The sequence below is a fragment of the Eptatretus burgeri genome, chromosome 13, assembly GCF_056783735.1.
Source record: "Eptatretus burgeri isolate ZD-2024b chromosome 13, Ebu_testis_v1, whole genome shotgun sequence".
NCBI classification, from domain to species: domain Eukaryota; kingdom Metazoa; phylum Chordata; class Myxini; order Myxiniformes; family Myxinidae; genus Eptatretus; species Eptatretus burgeri.
In genome coordinates, this window is record NC_140973.1 from 7757272 (window position 1) to 7779415 (window position 22144).

At 45.1% G+C, this 22144-nt stretch overlaps 1 protein-coding gene across 6 annotated transcripts; it reads left to right on the forward strand.

The window, feature by feature from the left end:
- The first annotated feature begins 2864 nt into the window (after positions 1-2864).
- On the forward strand, positions 2865-18141 carry LOC147013778 (transcription termination factor 4, mitochondrial-like). Of its 6 annotated transcripts, none has more exons than XM_085850998.1 (6): positions 2891-3134; positions 3932-4048; positions 4188-4341; positions 4499-4683; positions 4937-5022; positions 17611-18141. In XM_085850998.1, exons 1-6 carry the CDS (start codon positions 3024-3026, stop codon positions 17816-17818), a joined length of 861 nt encoding a protein of 286 aa, XP_085707124.1. In that variant the 5' UTR covers positions 2891-3023; the 3' UTR covers positions 17819-18141. The 6 variants fall into 6 exon arrangements, with proteins under 6 accessions (XP_085707123.1, XP_085707124.1, XP_085707125.1 ...); XM_085850999.1 differs by lacking the exon at positions 17611-18141 and adding an exon at positions 15994-16228 and having other exon boundaries at positions 2900-3134; XM_085850997.1 differs by lacking the exons at positions 4937-5022; positions 17611-18141 and adding an exon at positions 15994-17478 and having other exon boundaries at positions 2865-3123.
- Positions 18142-22144: the final 4003 nt, after the last annotated feature.

Here is a 22144-nt window from a genome sequence, read left to right on the forward strand (position 1 = left end):
GGACCCTGGAGCGATGTTATCTTCTATATAAAAGCGAATGAGATGTTTGTTTGTGACGCCACTCCTCTGAACTTTTATAGGATCACTTTGTTTAAAACCCCGACTAAAAAAAAGAAGTCATTTTCTCGCAATTCATAAGTTATAAACACACGAGTCCCCACCTATTGTGGGGAAGGGGTGGAAGGAGGGACCCATCGTTGCCCACTGAAGCTGGGTACCTTTGTGAGTTTGTAAATAAAGTTTAAATGATGTTCTCACCTCATAATCTGATTAATACAAGGTAGAATGTCTTGACTTGGTGTTGGCGTTTGCCTCCTTATGTCATTTACACAATCCATGCCTTACCCCTCGTACCAATGACCTACATGTTTTTTTTTCTACCTGATAAGGTAGAAAAAGGTCTGTCCACCCTTTACTCTGGGCCCAGATAGACCATGCTCTCCTGCTTTGGTCTGCTCCCTTTTCGACTGTCCTGTCTGCCTGGACGTCCTACAAGAAGGGTGCAAAATGTCTCAACTACAGATCACTAAACTTGCTTCCAAATTACAAGCAAAGTCGTGGAATCCATCACTGGTGTCACTGTCAATCTGTCCTCTTTTCAAACGGGTCTTTCAATACTGGGAAATATCACTCTGACACTTTGGAAGAATCATCAAATGAACCAACTTATGTGTATTTCCACATTATCAGCCATTGGACGAGGTTTGGTCTTTTTAGTGAGGTACCTCATTAACAAAAATGCCAAGGACCCTCACACGGTGGACAAAAGCACAATTGTTTTTTTTACCAAAGCTTTGCCCATGTATAAGGATCAAAAAGAGGGTAAGCTCAAAAAAGATGTGATGACAGGAAGTGTATTTAATGACGTCACAATAGACTAACAAGCTATTAGAGCAAATTAATGTATAAAATAAGGTTGTGAAGTTCTGTGCTGAGATTTCGAATCATTAATTTAATATTTCAAGAAACAAGTAATTGATATATAAGCATTTTTAAGTTGACTAACTATGTTGCAGTGATGTCATTATTCAAATGTGTAAAAAAAATAAAACATAACATTTAGGGGATAAATGCAAGGGTGCCCGTTCTCAAATGTCATTGAAGACCTTGTTCAAACAATACATTCCCTGGAATGTACACGATCTTCATCTCGCTATTCAAATTTAGCATTTTTCACTATCTTATAGTGGGCTCACTCTTCCGTATGGTACGTAGCTTAGTCTTCAATTCGTTGTCAGTCACCGTGATCACGAAAGTAGTAATTCACAGAAAAAGCAAACAGGACCAAAAGTTTATGACGAGGGTAAATCGAAACTTCCTGAAACCCCGTCCATTTCATCCTCATCCCGTCCCCTTCACCCTCACCCTTCCTCCGTTTTCATCAAAACTTCCTGAAACTTGGTATATATATATATATATATATATATATATATATATATATATATAAATATATATATATATATATATATATATATATATATATATATATATATATATATATATATATATATATATATATATATATATATATATATATATATATATATATATATATATATATATATATATATATATATATGTAAAAATACCCTGTGCAGACAGTAACCATCTCCGATTTTGAAAATTCCTCCGAGAAAAAAAGTTATGATGTCAAAATATCCCCGCTAATGGAAATCGCCTAAAAAATTCTCAAACTAGGCAAGCTTTTTGAATTCTGTTTGCGGGAATCGAACAGAGCATTAGCAGAGATGAATTACCGTACATATGATACATCACTATGACGTCATATCAATTTTTATGACGTCACTCCTATTTTTTGACATTCTTTGTTTCACAACCCAGATTTTTCATCGGATCTTCGTGAAACTTGCCATGTATATGCAGAGAGCCCACGCGCAGGCAGTAACCATCTCCGGTTTTGGAAATTCTTCCTTGAAAAAAAGTTGACGTCATAATATCGCCGCTAATGGAAATCGCCTACACCATTATCTCCGAAACTAGGCAAACTGTTTGAATTTTGTTTGCGGGCATTAGCACAGATAATTTATCGCAAACCTGATACATCACAATGACGTCATATCCGTTTTTATGACGTCATCATTAAGAGGATGAGGATCTTAGCTCATTTGAGCTTGTTTTTCTAAAAGGTATACCATGGAGGTGCTTTGGTGAAAAATTTATGCTTTTGTCCACCGTGTAACGATATTTTCACTCTGGTACCTCACTATTTGAGCTTCTTGGCCTTGCTCACCCAGGAACCACTCTTGGGCTGACCATACAGCTTGGCTGGCCTCCAAAGCCAGCTATAAACTGGACATCCTCCTACATTCCATGTCGTTCCTTGGAAAATGTAATATTGCCCTACTCACAAACAGGGCCTTATCCATAGCCCAATGTTGTGCAGCTCTCCTTTATGGGTTGCAGCCTCAGCATTACATTTCATGGATTCTGTGGCATCTACAATGAGGCCGAAGCACAAGGCCTGTTCCTGTCACATCGCAGACAGATCGGTGGTCTTTATTTATTTGTTTTTTTGTTTCTCCTCTGGTCGAGCTCAACTCAGCTCTGTCTTCCTGTCAGACCTCCAGACTCACCCCCTGCTTCTGCATTTCTGTTACACCCAAACCCAGGCTTTCTGCACACCTCCACTTCCCTATTCCATAAAATGATATATACGCTTTGAAATGTTTAAGTCATCCAAGAAGAAAAAAAAAAAGTTGTAACTTCTTCCATCGACCTTTTAATTAGCTCCTTGTACATATCAATGCGGCCATGACGGTGTAGTTAGCGACAGTCTCATTTAATCGCAATCCGATTGGTGTATTGATGATGTTGACGTTGTCATTCGGCATTAATAATGTGTGCTGTTTCGTTTTGTACATATTATTACACGGAATTGTTTTGGTTAACTTGAAGAAAATTAGTCCAAAGAGTAAATCAGAACCGCTTCACCCTCGAGTGGCGACGCTCCCTGTGAGAAACGTAACGTGTGACGTCACACACTGTTTAACGGTTATCGGCAAATGCGGTTTATACTGGAAACATCTGTGAGGATGATCAGGAAGGGTTTGACCTTGTCTCGTCGAACATCATTCCCGACCTATGGATCCACAGCTGGCTATTGTAAGAGTCGTGTAAGTCTTCAACTTTCCCTGCACACTCGCTTACACTCACACACTCATCCTTGTGGCCTCCACTGACAAACTCACACCTCCATTACCTTATCCCCTTCACCCTCATCCCGTCCCCTTCATCCTCACCCCGTCCCCTTCACCCCGTCCCCTTCACCCTCACCCTCACCCCGTCCCCTTCACCCTCACCCTCACCCCGTCCCCTTCACCCTCACCCTCACCCCGTCCCCTTCACCGCCTCACCCCGTCCCCTTCACCCCCTCACCCCGTCCCCTTCACCCCCTCACCCCGTCCCCTTCACCCCCTCACCCCGTCCCCTTCACCCCCTCACCCCGTCCCCTTCACCCCTCACCCCGTCCCCTTCACCCCCTCACCCCGTCCCCTTCACCCCCTCACCCCGTCCCCTTCACCCCCTCACCCCGTCCCCCTTCACCCTCACCCCGTCCCTTTCACCCTCACCCCGTCCCCTTCACCCTCACCCCGTCCCCTTCACCCTCACCCCGTCCCCTTCACCCTCACCCTCACCCCGTCCCCTTCACCCTCACCCCGACCCCTTCACCCTCACCCCGACCCCTTCACCCTCACCCCGTCCCCCTCACCCCCTCCTCCTCACCCTCACCCCATCCTATCCCGCTTTACCCTCGCCTCCTACCTCCATTTATCCTCTTCTCCTTTTGTCCACCCTAACCCATAAAAGGATGGTTCTTAAAAGGGACCGTTGACACCGTATGAGATGTTGTGTTTTAGTATCGGCATCTTTTTATCAATGTTATCCTGGACCTGGTCTATTCCCAATAAAGAGCGTTTCAACTGTTGAGGAGCTGAGGATGAAGTTGGAAGAAAGAGGAATCCTCGCCACCGAACTCCAGGAGTTTTTATTGATGAATTCCAGTCTTCTTAAGCATGTGAAACCACAGGTGTGTACAAAGCATGGAGATGTGATTTAACCAATGTTACACTATTGTGTGCGCAACGTGTGAGGATATACCATCTGGTGTTTCTTTGTACCAAACTACCTCTGACATCGTTTATTTTTTTATTTCTTTTCTGTATCAGAAAATATTCTCCATCCTTGAAACTTTGTTTGAACTCCACCCCTGCAATTCCACCTGTTTGGGAGCTCTACCAATCTGCCCCGATCTTCTCGCCAGCAGTCCAAAGAGCATCGAGCAAAGTGCTACGTGCTTACGGAAGCACGGGTTGATGGAAGGTTTGTACTTCGGTTTCATCTCATCAAGAACCTGCAATCCTGTTCGACACGGTTCTCTGCATTTTTTTTTTCTCATTTGCTTCCAGCCCCCTTTACACTGCAGAGGCTTCCGCTAATATCCGCCTCTCGTTCGTTTGTCACAATGGTACGGTTCCAGGTGATTTGCAGAGAGTCGTGCAAACCTTGCCGTGGGTGCTGCTCGTGTCTCCGCGTCAAATGGGGCGCTGTATCGACACGCTGCGCTTCAAGTGTGAATTTACGAAGCAGCAGCAGGTGCTGCTCCTACGTGGGTCACCTGACTTGGTTTGCATGGATCCCAAGGATGTACTCGACGTCCTCCAGGTGAATGTCACATAACTACTGCTGGATGGGTGGTAAATCGACTTCAGTGAGAACTTGGTTATTCCACCAATGCAGTGTTAAAATAATGTCCCCTTTTATGAACAGGATTTTATTTATTCTCAATGCAACACACTTCATTTTGTTATCAATTATGTTAGCGTTTGGAAAAATAAATAAATAAATAAATAAATAAATAACAGCAAATCCACCACTCCCGGCTGGTGCACCTGTTTCTCTTCTTGGTCCATTGGAGGTGATCTGGTCCAAGGCTCTCGTGACGTTGACCCATTTCAGCAGAAGACCGAGTCCCAGGTTCTGCTTCTCACCTACCATGGGCTGGTTAGTTGATTCGTCTTTCTATCGCCTCCCTCCTCCCTCTCCCCTCTCGGCATCCCCCAGGTTGCATGCATTGTTCCAGAATCCCACACCTGGTTACCTTTCCCAATTCTAAACTCTACGCCCTCTCTTCCTTCACCTCTCTATCCTCTTCCCTGTGTCTGATGTCTTGTGTCCCTCCCTCCAATGCTTCCAGAGTGACACCCATCGTCACCTCGTGCTTTCTCCGATACCTATCTCTCCTCTCTCACAGATCTTGCTGACCTCCACCCTCTCACTCATTGCCCTTCACTCACTAGTCCATTCAGCTGTGATCTTTGTCTCCCCATTGCCATTTCATCCTCGATCAATCTGCGAACCTGCAACTGTCCATTGTCATTTAGCTTGTCCATGACCCTAGATTTATGTATACAAAATAAATTCCATCAAAGGCCGACTTTTTCAAACGATAATAGACTAATTATACGATTTATTTGAACGGTACTCTGTAGAGCACATACCTCTGCCAGCAGTTTTGTATCCCACGGATGGGCTGGATCTGGATCTGGATCCGGACCGTCACCAAAATTGAATCGGCTTGTTCTTGTCGCCGAACCAACTCATCCACTGAGTTTTTTTTTCATAACACTACCCCAGCTTTTTGAAATATGCCACACATCATTTTTGGCATATCATCTCTCAATGGTGAAGAATCACTTTAAAAATTAAAATTTCTTGGATCCAGAGCCAGATCTTCACCAAAATCGAATCAATTTGGCCTTCTCATACACCCAACCTGTCCACCAAATTTCATCCGAATCCATCCACAGCTTTTTTTGGGGATATTCTGCAGACAGACAGACGGATAGACAGTTGTGAAAACATAACCTCTGCCCACCTTTGATGGCGGAGGTAATTATCTGTCACCGGCATTTCATGGGCTCCACAAGATAGTCGTTTTCAAATGTAATCAAACTCCTGCCTTCAAAAACGAATCCTTTTAAATAACGAGTTATAAACAGTGAAACAAAAAAACAATTTTGTCTAAGAGGGGATTTGTGGATATAGTATTTGGAAACGTTAACCACATTCCCTTTTTTGGAATTATTGGCAGCACGAGTTTTAATTACAAGGAACTTTGACGCAGGAGGAAATCATTTGGCCTGTCATGCCTGTGCTCTTATCTCTCTCTTCTCTCTTCTCTCTCCTCTCTCCTCTCTCCTCTCTCTCCTCTCTCTCCTCTCTCTCCTCTCTCTCCTCTCTCTCTCTCCTCTCTCTCCTCTCTCTCCTCTCTCTCCCTCTCTCCCCTCTCTCCCCTCTCTCCCCTCTCTCCCCTCTCTCCCCTCTCTCCCCTCTCTCCCCTCTCTCCCCTCTCTCCCCTCTCTCCCCTCTCTCCCCTCTCTCCCCTCTCTCCCCTCTCTCCCCTCTCTCCCCTCTCTCCCCTCTCTCCCCTCTCTCTCCTCTCTCTCTCTCTCTCTCTCTCTCTCTCTCTCTCTCTCTCTCTCTCTCTCTCTCTCCCCTCTCTCTCTCTCTCCCCTCTCTCTCTCTCTCCCTCTCTCTCTCTCTCTCTCTCTCTCTCTCTCTCCCCTCTCTCTCTCTCCTCTCTCTCTCTCTCCCCTCTCTCTCTCTCTCCCCTCTCTCTCTCTCTCTCTCTCTCTCTCTCTCTCCCTCTCTCTCTCTCTCTCCCCTCTCTCTCTCTCTCTCCCCTCTCTCTCTCTCTCTCCCCTCTCTCTCTCTCTCCCCTCTCTCTCTCTCTCCTCTCTCTCTCTCTCTCTCTCTCTCTCCCCTCTCTCTCTCTCTCTCTCCCCTCTCTCTCAGTACACTGGTGCTCATTTTGCCAACCTCGGAAGTATGACAGGCTGAGTCAACCTCCTGGTGCATTTTTAATTCAGCGGCCAACGGGGCTTGAACTCGGGACCCTAGGATCCCAAGCCGCCACCCTAACCACTAAGCCAACACCAGGCGTTGTGCTCTTATTATCATCACATAATACTATGTGTGCGTGCAAGTAATGGCAGATCATCTGTAATTGGAGGGAACCACTGATCAGCTCTCAGCTAATCAATTACCACAGGGGCTTTATAATTAACCCCCATGCTCTTCCAACCAAATAAAAGCTGCATAAAGCAACCAAGAAAAGCTACATAAGGTAAGTCCTTTGCTGTTTCAAACCCTACCTGGACTCTTCTACACCTGCAGACATTCACAAGAAGTACACACATGAGGTCCCAATGTTGCATGTCCCCTCAGCCACCAGATCGGTTTCATCACTTGTTGGCGAATCATCAGTGACAGTGTAGACGGAAACTCTCATCACCCCGGCTCCCAATCATGTACCACATGCAATGTCAATAGCAGATAACATCACCATAATATGATGGGCGTAAGCCTGGAACTTCTAACACACTTTTCTCCAAACATATTCTGTTCATACTTCTGAAATCTTCACATTATGTGTTCCATGTATTTACGCAGGTGATAGCGGATTCAAAAAATCGAATATAGATAGAATTTTCAAAGAGGGAATCGATGACGTCACAATCAGCAGCGCTCGGCGGAAAACCGACGGCCGGGTCCCAGACGACTTGCTTTACTCTACTAAGTCCATGAGTTCAGGACGTTTGTTCAACTCAGCATTTATGACTTTTATCCTGCCATGTTGTTGATCTGTTGATGGAGGTAATATAGAAACGATGAATATGTCAAATTGTTCGTGTTACTCATCCGGCACTCTGTGTCAAAACCAACAATCTAAAGCGACCAGTCTCAAACACCACCATGGGCACCCAGACACGCCACCAATATGAACTGAGCTGTTGAATGCGGCGCAAAACATCCAAATAAACTACCGTAACCGAGTATTGTGATCCGTCTTGTCTCCCATACCTGTCAGAGACGGGTATCTGCTAGTATAAATCACAAAACCCAATCACATCTCTCACCCATAACCTTCCAATTAATGATCACTCAAACCTTTGGGTCTCATGGTCAGCCATGTTCTTTCTTCGGCAAACCACTCTTTTAGGTGCAGAGTCCTTCCTTGACACACCTGAATTATTATCCACCTACAAAGCCTTCATCCTCAGCTTGATGTAGTACCGCACTTCCCTCTGGGCTGCCTTTCCTGCCTCACACCTTCCTCGGCTTGATGCCATGGAAACCAAGGCCTTCAAGATCATTGCAATCTCCCGTGACGAAGCTGTGTGTATGGGCCTATCACTTTCCCATGTTGAGTCTATGGGTTGGTGGTCTCTCTGTATTCTGGTGTTGCACCCTCTGCTCTTTTCGTGTTTTGTTCCCCCTCAGGTTCCTGCAGGGTGCACACGGTCCACCATCAACCCCCTTCTCGTGAAACTACCCCATTCCAGAATAGCTGCTCACCTTTACTCATTTAGTCCTCTTCCCCCCCCCCCCCCCCAATTGTTGAACGAATTTACACATTCTCTTCAATCTCGTTCTTCCCACAAGGTCTTCAAGACAGCTGTTCACCACTACAGCGTGCGCGCGCGCGCGCGCGCGCGCACACACACACACACACACACACACACACACATACACACACATACACACACATACACACACACACACACACACACACACACACACACACACACACACACATACACACACACACACACACACACACACACAAGCACACCTATATTTATTTATTTATTGATGTATCAATAAATATGTATGTATATATATATACAGGGTGAGTCAAAAGTAGCGCCCAATTTCTGTTTTTTCGGCTGTCAGATTCTTTCTGGGAAGTCATGTTGTTAATAATTGTCTTGCAGATTATTAATTTTCGTTATTTTTTATTTTGTTTTGCAGGTTATTGCTGCGAGTTTGGAAAGTTACTGAATTTTCACGAAATTGAACCATGAATTACCTTTCAATGAATCAACGCATTGCGGCCGTGAAACATTACTACAAATGTAATGAACAACCAACGATGGCGGCACGCCGTTTGGCACAGGAATTCGATATTAACCCACCTCGGGGAAGAAACATACGATCGATTGTCGAGAAATTTGAAGCAACAGGGTCGGTAGCCACTGCAAAGAAGTCCGGTCGTCCGAAAACGGCAAAGAATGTAGCGAAGGCTGAAGAAGCCATCAGAAGACTGGAACAAAGTCCGCAAAAGTCAACTCGCCGTTTATCTGCAGAGTTGGAAATGAGCCATTCAAGTGTTATCCGTATCCTTCACCAGAAAAAATGGAAACCTTACATTCCACGCTTACTGCATGCCCTTCATGATGAAGATGATGACCGCCGTCTTCAATTTTTCGAAGAGTTCTTAGCTAAACTTCACGAAGAGGACACAATGCTAGACAACATCTGGTGGTCAGATGAGGCATTTTTTAAGCTCAATGGCACAATTAACAGATACAATTGTGTCTAATGGGCTACGAATAACCCAAGAGTGACGGTTGAGAAGGAGGTAAATTTACCTGGAGTGACAGTTTGGGCAGCCATATCTCCATTAGGGATAATTGGACCCTTTTTCTTTGAGGGATCTGTCATTGCAGAAATTTACCTGGATATGCTGCAAACCTTCTCTTGGCCCAGGATACAAAATCAGGACTGTTATTTCCAGCATGATGGATCTCCACCTCATTATGGATGTTATGTTCGTCAGTGGCTTGATGAAAACTTTCCCAGAAAGTGGATCTGCTGCCGTGGTCCGATCGAGTGGCCGGCACGCTCCCCAGACCTTACACCTCCAGATTTCTTTATTTAGGGGCTCATGAAAGACCTTGTTTATCATGAAAAGCCTCGTACCATTCAGGAATTGAAGGCTAAAATCACTGCAAAGTTTGAGGAAATTGATATCGAACTCTGCAGACGTGTGTGCCGCTCTGTGCCTGCTCAGCTGCAATTGTGCATCAATCACGAGGGAGGGCACTTTGAAAATTGCGAGTAAAACAGCTTGGTACAGTTCCGTAATAATTTTTTCTTGAATAAATCGTTCGATAAATGTGTCATTCATTTATTTCGACCTTCTTGTACACTGTAATACAAATGGCAAACAATCAACTGACAGAAATCGGGCGCTACTTCTGACTCACCCTGTATATATCTTCTTCTTCCTTCGGCTGCTCCCGTTAGGGGTCGCCACAGCAGATCATCCGTATGATCCGCATTGTGATTTGGCACATGTTTTACACCAGATGCCCTTCCTGACGCAACCCTGGTCGCCTCTTACGACACAGGGATACGGTACACCTATTTTAACCGGGGTATACACCGGCCCAGTCTGCTGGTACTCATTTCGCCGACCTCGGAAGGATGACAGGCTGAGTCAACCCACCCTGTATATATATATATATATATATATATATATGTATGTGTGTATCTTTATATGTATGTGTGTATATTTATATTGTTATGAATCTACGCCCGCCCGGCGTGTGAGTGACCGCGTTAACTAATAACGGCCGCTCGCCCACCGAACGAACAATTCAGTCGTGACTTTCTGGAACAACGCCAGAAACCAGTCACGGGTGGGTTCTTAATCCTACCACGGCCCAGTCCGCATTCTACCCGCGCGCGACAGGGTCAATCGCCAAATATCGATATACCTAAGTATTCGCGTGGGTAACTTACCGAGGGATCGTACCTCGGCGAAGGCCTTTTTGGACATGAACCGCTTTAAGCGGTTCGTTCCGTTCTGGGATAACCGAACAGGTATTATCGCCAGACCTCGCTGGACCCAAGTCTATTATCGGTATTCAAAACCCAACTAGTATTCCGAAAGAAAGATAGCAGTTCAATTTGGCGAAAAAGGACACGACGAACAGGTTAACATTCACACAAGCACATTTATTATACAGTACATGTACAAACAATCATGCAGTCATGCAGTGATGGAAAAACACGCATGCAGTTGTTTGTTGAAGACTGCGGGACGGGGACAAAGACACGGGCAAGGCAAAAACACTACACCCGACTATGGTTATTATGTACATTTACTTAACAGGTTTTACTTACGGGACTTGGCGCCACAACATTTATTCAAAGAAAAACAAGGAAAAGACCCCCTCACAGACAAGGGAGTCAGACTGGACCTCTTGGGTCTTTATGGCGTGGGACTTGGCAGACTGAAAGAGTCCCACGAGACCGTTGCAAGTTACCTGCACCCTCGTGGTGCCTTGCTGGGGCGAGTCGCGACGTCCCGTCCCCACGGCAGCTAGCATAGCCGCAGTTGCGCCCAGGCCTTGCCAAGCGGCAGGCGAGCTCTCTCCGGCTCTCCCCACATGCACGCGCAGGTTCGCGTGACACAGCAGGGCTGCGCCTCCAGCCCGCGTCTCCCTCGTGACGCCCGGACCTCCACCGACCGACCGCTCCAAGTTCCTGACTCGGACACGAGCCCACATCTTCACGCAGCTCCGGCAGAAGCAGCCCAGGTCCTTCCGCGGCATCCAGCGGCAGTGACAACTCCAGCGACGACAGAGAGCTTGAGCAACGACAGCGAGAGAGCGGTAGCAACCCCAGAGAGAGAGAACGAACGCTCCGTGCGCATTTTTTATTACCCACGCTCCGCCCTCCGCTCTCGCTCAGCCCTCCTTCCAGACCATGCGGGAACCTTCCCGAACATGCGGGAACCTTCTTGAAGGAAGCGTTTTCCCGCCAAATCGGGGATGCTCCCTCGCCACTGCATTTTTCTTCCACAGCAGGGTGGAATGCACCGTGGAGACGCCATTCGTCCGGGAGAGGGGGGAACGAGGGCTGCCTGCTTTCCCTCGACAAAGGCCAGGCCACTGGCAACCGTGTGCCGAGGTGGAGACGTGGTGATGTGGTTATGAGGGTTGTGGGAAGCGGTTGTTGAGAGCGATGTTGGTGGTGGTGGTGGTTGGTGTGAAGCGGTTGGTCCAAAATAACGATAGCAAAGAATAAAGGCTACCTGAAAATTCACAGCCCTGTCCACACGAATTATACCCATTAAACAACGGTGGGGAAATCTAACTGAACACTGATTTATCGGCATAACTAACTAAGGACCTATATGGTGTTCTACGAATTTCCACAGCCGTAACAATATGTATGTATTGTTACGGCTGTGGAAATTCGCAGAACACCATATAGGTCCTTGGTTCAGTGATGCCGATAAGTCCGTGTTCAGTTAGATTTCCCCACCGTTGTCTAATGGGAATTATTCGTGTCACCTGGGCTGTGATCTTGGAGTTAGCCGTTTTTATTTTACTATCGTTATTTTGGACCAACCACCATTACTACCACCATAAAGCGCCAGCCATGCCACGTTAACCACAACCTTCACAACAACCATCTTAACCACCACCGCCCAACCACACCACCCTCACGACCACCACAAACGCCAGCCACACCACCATCAAGACCACCACAAAACGCCAGCCACGCCACCATAACGCCAACCACACCACCACCACGTTGCCACCTCAGCAGGGTTGCGGGAAGCCTGACATTCGTCAGGAGAGAACGGACGAGGGCCTCACCCCTCCCCCCACCCAACAAAAAGCACGTGCGGAAGAGACGCGGGGATGCAGTACTTAAAACAAAAGAGCCGGGCCGATCTCACCTGGAATTTTCCTCCCCCGCGCGCCGCGAGGGGAGGGGGCGATGCGCCGTCGAGATAAAAGGGCACGCGGAACGAGAGGTCTAGGCAGTGGGGCTGGAGGTCGGCAGGTCGTGGTTGCTCTCTGCCTGGGTCAAGGTCTGGGGGTCATGGTCGCTCTCCGAGTCGTCGGCTGCGGGAGGTTGTGGAGGCGTGTGGAAAGGAGGAAAGAGAGAGCAGCGGAGGCAAGGCGCGTGGCCTGCCGAGCCGTGCCTTACCGTGGGTCGTGGAGACGGGCCGCCCCAGCGAGGTGAAGGTAGCCAGCCCTGTCTCATGGAGCCTCTGCGGTCTACATGGCTCCGTGTCAATAAAGACCCCAAGGGGTCCAGTCTGCCCCTCATCTGTCCTGGGGCTTTTCTTTGCTTTTGTGTGAATGTTGTGGCGCCATGTCCGTAAGTGGAACTGTTAAGTGTGTACATAGTAAATAGACGGTTGTAGCTCTTGTCTTGCTCGTGTTTTGTCCCTACCCCCCATTGATTGCATACCTGCTTGATTGCTTGACTGCTTACATGCTTATATTAGTAAATAAATGTGCTTATTTGAATGTGAACCTGTACGTTGTGTCATTTTCCCCATTGAAACGCCATATTGCATTTCGGAATGGTAGCGGGCTTTTTGATAGCCGATAAAAGAATCGGGTCCAGCGAGGTCTCGCGATAATACCCCGCTCAGTTATCCCAGAATGGAACGAACCGCTTAAGCGGTTCGTGTCCAAGCAGTCCTCGCTGAGGTACGGTCTCTCGGTAGGCTGCCTGCGCGAAAAATTAGGTATATCGACAATTTGGTGATTGATCCTGTCGCGCGCGGGTAGAATATTGACAAGGCCGTGGTGTGCGCTTGGAGCACACCCGTGACTGGTTTTCGGCGTTGTTCCGGAAAGTTGCGAATGAATTGTCCGTCCGGTGGGCGTACGGCCACAATTCGGCTAAAAAGCGGCTGTCCGCACCCCGGCGGGCGGGAATTCGTAACAGTATGTATGTATGTATGTATGTATGTATATATGTATATTTATATATGTATGTATGGATGTATATATATTTATATATATATATATATATATATATATATATATATATATATATATATATATATATATATATATGTATATGTATATATATATATATATATATATATATATATATATATATATATATATATATATATATGTATATATATATATATGTATATATATATATATGTATATATATATATATATATGTATGTATGTATATATGTATATTTATATATGTATGTATGGATGTATATATATTTATATATATATATATATATATATATATATATATATATATATATATATTTAGTGATGGGTACTTATTCGTATATTTAATTTATTTACTGATGTATGTTTATTTAGTGATGTATGTGGGTGATGGGTTCCAAGACATCAGCTTGTCACTCGGGGATTAATCCTTGGTTGTCCTCAGGAGAGCCGGACCTGGGGCCACCACTCACAATTTACGTTGTGGTACGGTGAGTTGTTTTAAAACCACGAACGCCACGCAGTCAACCACGAGTTCCAGTGTCCACCGTATAATTATTCCGTTTAACTCGAGGTCACGTGGTTACCTAAGCGGGGAGCGTGCACTCGGCAAATTACCAATGTTATCTGATTAGATTTTAATTAGAGCAGCTGAGCGTTTTAACCGCTGGTGCGTGCCGATGATTTTTTGGTCAAATCTGTGGTAATTACCTCCCAGTCTATCTCGGTCCAAACAATGCCAGACCAATGGAAGGAAAGGACAAACACGGACAGGTTGGAAATCGTCAAATAAATTTATTAATAATAAAATTAATAAATAAAAAGAAGCTTTTATTTGCTGAGGTAAATAATGAATGAATTTCAAAGCAAAATCAATCAAAATGCCAGGAAAGAGACAAAGCAGAAGCTTATCAGGGGTTGTCTTAATTACAGCTAAACACAGACAAGGGTACCCAATGGATCATTCAGGGGGAGGGGAGGGGGAGAATCGTCTCGCTCACCAGAAAGTCGTCCGTGAAGCGAAAACGTCCTGAAAATGCGTGCGTGTGTGGCACGTCCGTCGCCAGCACCCAGCTTTGCCGTGTACCCTCTCGCGAGGCAGCCTTGAACGGAAGTCGAAGTCTGGAGGGCATCGAGATCGTCCGTCGCGGGTTTAGATCCTGGTGTTGTTGGTGATCGACCCGTGCCTCACTTGTTGGCGGCGCTGCTCACACCCACACGCGCACCACACGCTTGCTAGCCGAAGCACTCGGAAGGCGAATTGTCTCGTCGGCGCAGGTCAGAAACCCGCCTCTTGGTCGCTTCTCTTGCCCTTTGCTTTTTCCTCTCTCCTTTCGCTTTTCCTCTTCTCACTTTTTCTCTTCAGAACGCTTTTTCCCCCTTCTTTCTCTCATCACTTTATCTCCTCACTTTTTCTCTTCACACTTTTTCTCTCTATACTTTTTCTCTTCAGAACGTCTCTCTCCTCTCAGAACGTCCCTCTCGCTTTTTCCTCACTTTTTTATATCTCAGAACGTCTCTCCTCACAGAATGTACCTCACGTTTTCTCTCGCTCGTTTTTATATCCCTGGGCCGTCTCCGTGGGGTGCCGTCCGCCCCAAGCTCACCCCGCCCCACTGGGGCACGGTTCCCATGACGACCCGAATGCTATCAAAAAAGGCGGGCATCGGAGCTTGTGAAAGAATGTTGCTGAGGAAAAATGAGGGTGAGCTTCAGAGCTTGTGAAAGAATGTTGTGTGAATGTGTCTTCCCATAAGAGAGGGGATCTATCTTTTACCCTTCTCAACGCATCACATTTAAGATCCCATTAGACATGGGGATGGGGCTAATCTGAACATGGATTTAAGGAAATAACTGTCTGAGGACCTGGATGTGTGGATGTATTCATCAGACCGGATTCTGAAATCCGTAACACTATGTATATTTATTTAAGTGTATGTATATATATATATATATATACACAGACATACATGGGTAGATATTGTATATATCACACAAATGTCTCTGTAGATCTGTTCCTTATGCACAGCCGCATCTTTAAAACAACAAACTCCATACTCTGGGTACAGATACTTCGTTATATGGGAAGTTACAGGAGCGATTTGGCCATGGCCGCTGAAGCCGCAAATTGAGTCCAAGGTGACCAATCTGGGAACTTTTGGCAAACAGGACGACCAATTGGTCTCAAATTGAAAAAGCCGGATATTTTGAATGCAACACAATATTAAACTTTTTAAAGTCCATGAAATATTTTAAATTGAGAAATTAACTTAAACTTTTCCCATCGTTGGGGACAGGTACTTTTGCTAGTTATCAATCGTAGAGACCAGTTGCAATGCCAATGCTGTTTACGGTGGTTTCTACAGTCCAATAACATGTTTCCTGTTATCTCCAGTATTCCATTTTCCAGTTGGGAGCAACACGCCAGGAAATAGTGCGCTGTCAGTTGCTGACTGCCGATCATGCCATGCTGCGACTGCGACATGCATTCCTCTCACGCCGAGGACTCTTCTCCCCCACAATTGCCGCCGGAGGCAGCACCACTCATTTGGATTACATCATAGGCTCTGACGGCTGCAGTGTAACTCCACATGATAGAAGAGAAAATGAAACCAAATATAGTTTTGGTTCCAATGCGATCGAGGACTTGACTTTTAACGGCATGTACGGCAACAATTCCATCAAAACACGGGGCCTGGAGGATGACCTGGCTGAGACAAACACTGCTCCATCTGTCGATTTGGATTATTATTCTGTTTCCAGACGAAGGGAGGATAAAAACAAGCAGCAGAATTTGAAACGAAGAACCGTTTTGTTCCGATTGCTGTCTCGTGCGCATACGAGTACGTTTCTCACCCAAGCTGCAAACCGGGCCAGTCGTGAGGAGTTTGATGTGTTTGCAAAAATATTTAACCGAGAAGAATCTGAACGAGCCTAAGAGGTTTCCGATTGTGTGTTCGATCAAACCGTGAACTATGCTCTATACAGAGTGTCCGAAGCAGTTTATTAGGCAAGGGTTATGATCCTGGACAGGTTGCCACTTTGACAGGAAGTCGGGGCAGGAATTTGGAATTACGTCAGGGCACCAGCAGTAGCTCACCTTCTCTTCATGAAGGACACTGTGGGATCTTTAACTTCCACCAACGAATGCTCGCAGATGGGACACCCAGTTTAACGTCCATATGGGGGATGGCATGCACATTGATGAATCACCCTGCCTGTGATGCATCACGATGACAGTTTATAGTTGGGTCAAGATTCAAACCCAGGTGAGAAAGCTTCGAGGCTATTCTGCCAGCCTTGATTGTGTCACTTTAAATCCAGTTCCAGAATAACTTTTTTTGCAATTTTGCATTTCATCACTTACTCGTACCTTGAGGAATGGTGGAGCTTGAACATTTCCACTGTTGAATCATAAAAACTTGTAATTATTATTGTTGTTGTTTTATTTGAAATAAATCATGTTGAATTTGGCAATGGGCATGATATAGTAAACACAATATATATATATATATATATATTTACAGAGTTCTAAGGCTCATGGAGATGCTTGCCCATAAATCAGATGCAGGACAAAGACATGAGCAGACATCAGTGTATTTGAACATGAATAAGGACACTAGCAAACTATGAGTGAACACACATCGTGTATGGGATTATAGTTACCTGAATTATGAGCCAGGGGTTCAGATGGGAACACGAACGAACCAATCTATAGCTTTGCAACAAAGTGTAATTTGCCTCATGCCTGAAGTTTTGACAACAGATGCCTTCATCAGGGGGTAATATAAGCAATGTCGGTGTCAATGTAATTAAACAAGAGGAAAGGGATATGTGCTTGTGATAATGAGGTCACCATTTTATTAAAAATCAAAAATGATATTGCTTATGACCCCTCTCTCTCCAGGGTTAGCAGGATTGTTTTGAAGTACTCGTACTCCCTTCTAAGCTGTCAAGCCTGGGTTTGAATATCAGTCCAGCTATAAACTGCCATCCTGTGTTTCACTTGCAGGGTGATTCATCAATGTGTGCCATCCCTCGGATGGATGTTGCTTGCTGATGAGATGCCCAGTTCATTAGCCTATGGCCGTTCAAGATCCCACGCTGTCCTTCGTGAAGAGTTGGCGAGCTATCGCCAGCACCATGAACAAAATACATATTCCTGCTTTAATCGAGAGAGGGCACTGCATCACAGACACAGCCTCACTTTCGGCAAATGATTCTCACCCACAGCCTTGTGTTGCATATGAAAGAAGAAGAACCCTAACAATCAGAGATTACAAACTTTTGCCAGGACTTCTTTTGAGTGGTGTATTTTTTATAGGTTTAGGGTAAATCCAATATGGCTGCTAAACCATGGTGACCTATGACATCATGTGTGTCACCCTTTTGTTCCTCATGGATAGGTGATCATATGTGTAAAGTTTTGCCTCGATCTCTTCAGCAATTTCAGAGACGAAGGTTTAAAAAAGAAATAAATATGGCTGCCGAATCATGTGATCGATGGCATCATCAAAATAAATTGTGGAACATTTTATCCCTTGATGACCCTCAAAAAGTTTTATACTGATCGGATGTAGCGTTCCACATATGCAATTATGACGTCATAAAAATACCACACTCATTCGCCATGAGGAGTACTTGTTACACCCATGGCTTGGGGAACACTTGTGCGAAGTTTCCCCCTCAATTTGTCCAGCCATCTGGAGAAGATTTTTTTATAGGTTCTAATTGTAAATCCAATATGGCTGCCAAACCATTTGACCAATAACATTCATGTGTGTGAACCTTTTGTTCCTCATAGGCAGGCGCTCATACTTGTAAAGTTTCGCCTCGATCTGTTCAGCCACTTCAGAGAAGAAGATTTTTGAAGGTTTAAAATTTTTTTTTAAAACCTCAAATTTTAATACTGTTCGGATGTGTTCTGCTTATGCATTTATGACGTCACAACGAAGGCACCTATGACGTCATAAAAAAAATCACCCTCATTCCCCATGAGGAGTACTTGCCATGTGCCAAGTTTCAATTTTTTTCCTTGGTGCGGTTTCAGAGATACAGAGGTCCACAAAGTTTTTTTTTTTCCGTTTCTCCAATATGGCTGCCACTACACGTGACCTATGACGTCATAATTATCATTAAAACATCCTGCATGAGTAGTCGCATCAATGATGGAAATTGAGTCTCAATCCGCCAAGCGGTTGCGGAGAAAAACACGAAAGTTCTGTGCGGACAAACAGACAGACAAACGGACCCAAATGCAATACTCTGTCTAAACCCTTCGGGGAGGGTAATAAACGTTGTGTTGGAATGATTTTTCTTCTAATAAATTCACAGACAATGGGAAGCAGAAGATACACATGCATAAAAAGGTAAGCAAGAAGAGACCAAAATGAGGGATGACACCTCAGGTAAGTCATGACGTTGCAGGGACGAGAAGGGTGAGGTTGTGGGTAGAAAATGGAGTATTTATTCTCTGGGTGCTTTGATTTGTCGGCTTTAAGGAGTTGTTGGATGAATGAGTGCGACCTGGTGAAGGATGAATAGATGGCATACCACAGAGCTGGTGAATGAAAGGAAGGTCACTGATTTGTCTGCCTTGGGAGAAGAGTCTTGATCTATGAATCAACATCCTACTCAGTTTCTCTGTCCTCTAAAAAAATGTCTTGAGGGATGTTGAGAGAGTGACTCTGTTGATGGCAATGGCAGCGTCACCAAAGTGCCTTCACACCCAGGTTCATTGAGTGTTCTCATGGTGTGGTGCTCAATGTCGGTTTCCATGTAATATCAAGAACTCGAGAAGATCTGGCCCATAGTGGAAGTGAAGTTATGTCCCAAATTCTCAACTTTCAAAATGACGTATGAATGCTAAGTGATGATTTTACACATGTGCTGTGTGTGTGTGTGTGTGTGTGTGTGTGTGTGTGTGTGTGTGTGTGTGTGTGTGTGTGTGTGTGTGTGTGTGTGTGTGTGTGTGTGTGTGTGTGTGTGTGTTTACAGGAACTCGGTTCGGCTTGACGGGCACTTTCAACCTGCAGTTACGAACACAAAATCTGTCATTCAAATTGTCTTTCAAACATAATTTCAGCATTTAGACGAAAGAGTTGCAATTTCAGAATGGTTAACCATAATTGTAATGGTGTTTACCAAAAGTTCAGAAGACTTTTGAAGGCTCTTTCAAGCAGGCACTGGTGAGAGTGCAGGGAGTGGTGAGGATGCAGGGAGTGGTGTGAGGGTGCAGGGAGTGGTGTGAGGGTGCAGGGAGTGGTGTGAGTGCAGTCAGTGGTGAGGGAGTCAGGAGAATTGCTAATAGCTGAGAGTATCTATCGAGGAGGTGAGGAAGGGCTTTTACAGAAGATCCAGGTTGGAGTGGAGGAAGTAAAGGAACAGCGAGGGAAATCTAAGAGTAGATAAGGCTCCGGGTCCAGATAATATGGACCTGAGAGTATGGATGGAGGTGGCTGAGCAGGTAAATGAGATGTTAACGGATATTTTCAATAGTTCCCTGGAGTCAGGACAGGTACAGGAGGATTGGAGAGTAGCAAATGTAACACCATCATTTAAGAAAGGATCCAGAGAATAATAATTTGGAAACCATAGACCTGTTAGTTTGACTTCAGTTGTGGGGAAGGTGTTGGAGACATTAATTCGGGATCAGATGAGGATCTATTTCAATAAATACAAACTAATTAAGGGTAATCAGCATGGGTTTACCAAAGGTAGTTCCTGTTTAACAAATCTTTTAAAGTTCTGTGAATCAGTGTCTGATTGGGTGGATGAGGGAAAGGCAGTGGACATAGTATATCTAGACTTTAAGAAGGCATTTGATAAGGTACCACATCGGAGGTTGTTCGCCAAGGTGAGGGCTTGTAGAGTGGCTGGTCAGGTCACTAGTTGGATTACAAACTGGCTAAATGATAGGAAGCAAAGAGTGGCTGTGAGTGGGATGATGTCTTGCTGGGAGGATGTAAGTAGCGGGGTACCTCAGGGATCAGTACTCGGACCATTACTATTCATTATTTACATCAATGATTTGGATAATGGGGTAAAGAGTAGGATTTACAAATTTGCAGATGACACAAGGCTTGGAGTTGAGGCGGATATCAGAGGGGGTGGTGATCAGATACAGGAAAGTGTTGATACTTGTGTAGATTGGGCAAAAGATTGGTAGATGTAATTTAACCTGAGCAAGTGTAAGGTGTTGGGGATGAGAAAGAACAATGAAAATGGAGATTACATGATGTAAGGGGTAATTTTGGAGAGTGTCACACAGGAGAAGGATCTAGGGGTGGTAATAGATCCGGGAGGTAAGCAGGCAGCAAAGTGCCGGGCAGCTATAGGTGAAGCAAAGAGGGTTTTAGGTTGTATTCGGAGGGAGATCAATTAATTATAATCAATTAGGCTGTGGATCAATTATATAAATCAAAAGAGGTGGTGTTAATATTGTACAGGAATTTAGGGAGGGTCACATCCAGATTGTTGTTTGCAGTTCTGGTCACCACAACTCAGGAAGGACATCGATGCCATAAAGAGGGTTCAGTGTAGGACTACTGGATTGATTCCGTGCCAAGCCAGACTCAACTATGAGGAGAGGCTGAAGGAGACAGGGCTTTATACACTAGAAAGGAAGCGGTTACGAGGAGATATGATGAAGATGTTTAAGATAATGAAAGGTAGAGATAAAATAAGTGAAGATGAATTATCCAACAGAGTAGACAGTGATAGGACCAGGGGTCATAGCCTGAGAGTAAAGAAGAGGAGAGAGTTAAGACGGTAGTAAGGTAGGGGACTTTCACTCAGAGAGTAGTTAATGCATGTAATGGTCTCCCTGGAAAGGTAGTGGCAGCAGAAACAGTCGATAAGTTTAAATTAGAATTGGGTATCTGGAAGTTATGGACATGGAGGGGTAGAGGGATGTTGGCAGGACTTGTCGGTATCTTGAGCATGGATGTGTGTGGGTCTCGTCAAGGGGTGGTGTGTGTGTGTGTGTGTGTGTGTGTGTGTGTGTCTGTGTGTATCTGTGTGTGTGTGCCTATATCTGCGTGTATGTGGCTGTGTGTGTATCTGTGTGTGTGTGTCTTTGTATCTGTGTGTATGTATCTGTGTGTGTGTGTGTGTGTGTGTGTGTGTGTGTGTGTGTGTGTGTGTGTGTGTGTGTGTGTGTGTGTGTGTATATATATCTGTGTGTGTGTGTCTATCTGTGTGTGTGTGTGTGTGTGTCTATCTGTGTCTGTGTGTGTGTGTATATCTGTGTGTGTGTGTGTGTGTGTGTGTGTGTGTATGTGTGTGTGTGTGTGTGTGTGTGTGTGCAGTGTGGTTGATGTATGTTTCACAGTTGACACTCAAGAACCGCCTTCGTCCACTGCCATCTCCCCCCCTAAAAAAGAAATAATTTTGTATTAATTGGTCTCGTGTTGAGATGTGGAGGAGGCATGATGGGCCCAATGGCCTCCTCTGAGTCTCAATTTGTTGTGCTTCCTCGGTGTCGAGTCCCAATGGATTCTCTCCAACCTGTGCTTGTTTGTGCGTGATATCTTTTTTTAAATTGT

Coding starts and splice junctions, on each gene's coding strand:
- LOC147013778 (XM_085850996.1), top strand. CDS start 3,024: ATGCGGTTTATACTGGAAACATCTGTGAGGATGATCAGGAAGGGTTTG. Junction 3,135..3,931: donor CTGGCTATTGTAAGAGTCGT/GTAAGTCTTCAA, acceptor TTCCCAATAAAG/AGCGTTTCAACTGTTGAGGA. Junction 4,342..4,498: donor GAAGCACGGGTTGATGGAAG/GTTTGTACTTCG, acceptor GTACGGTTCCAG/GTGATTTGCAGAGAGTCGTG.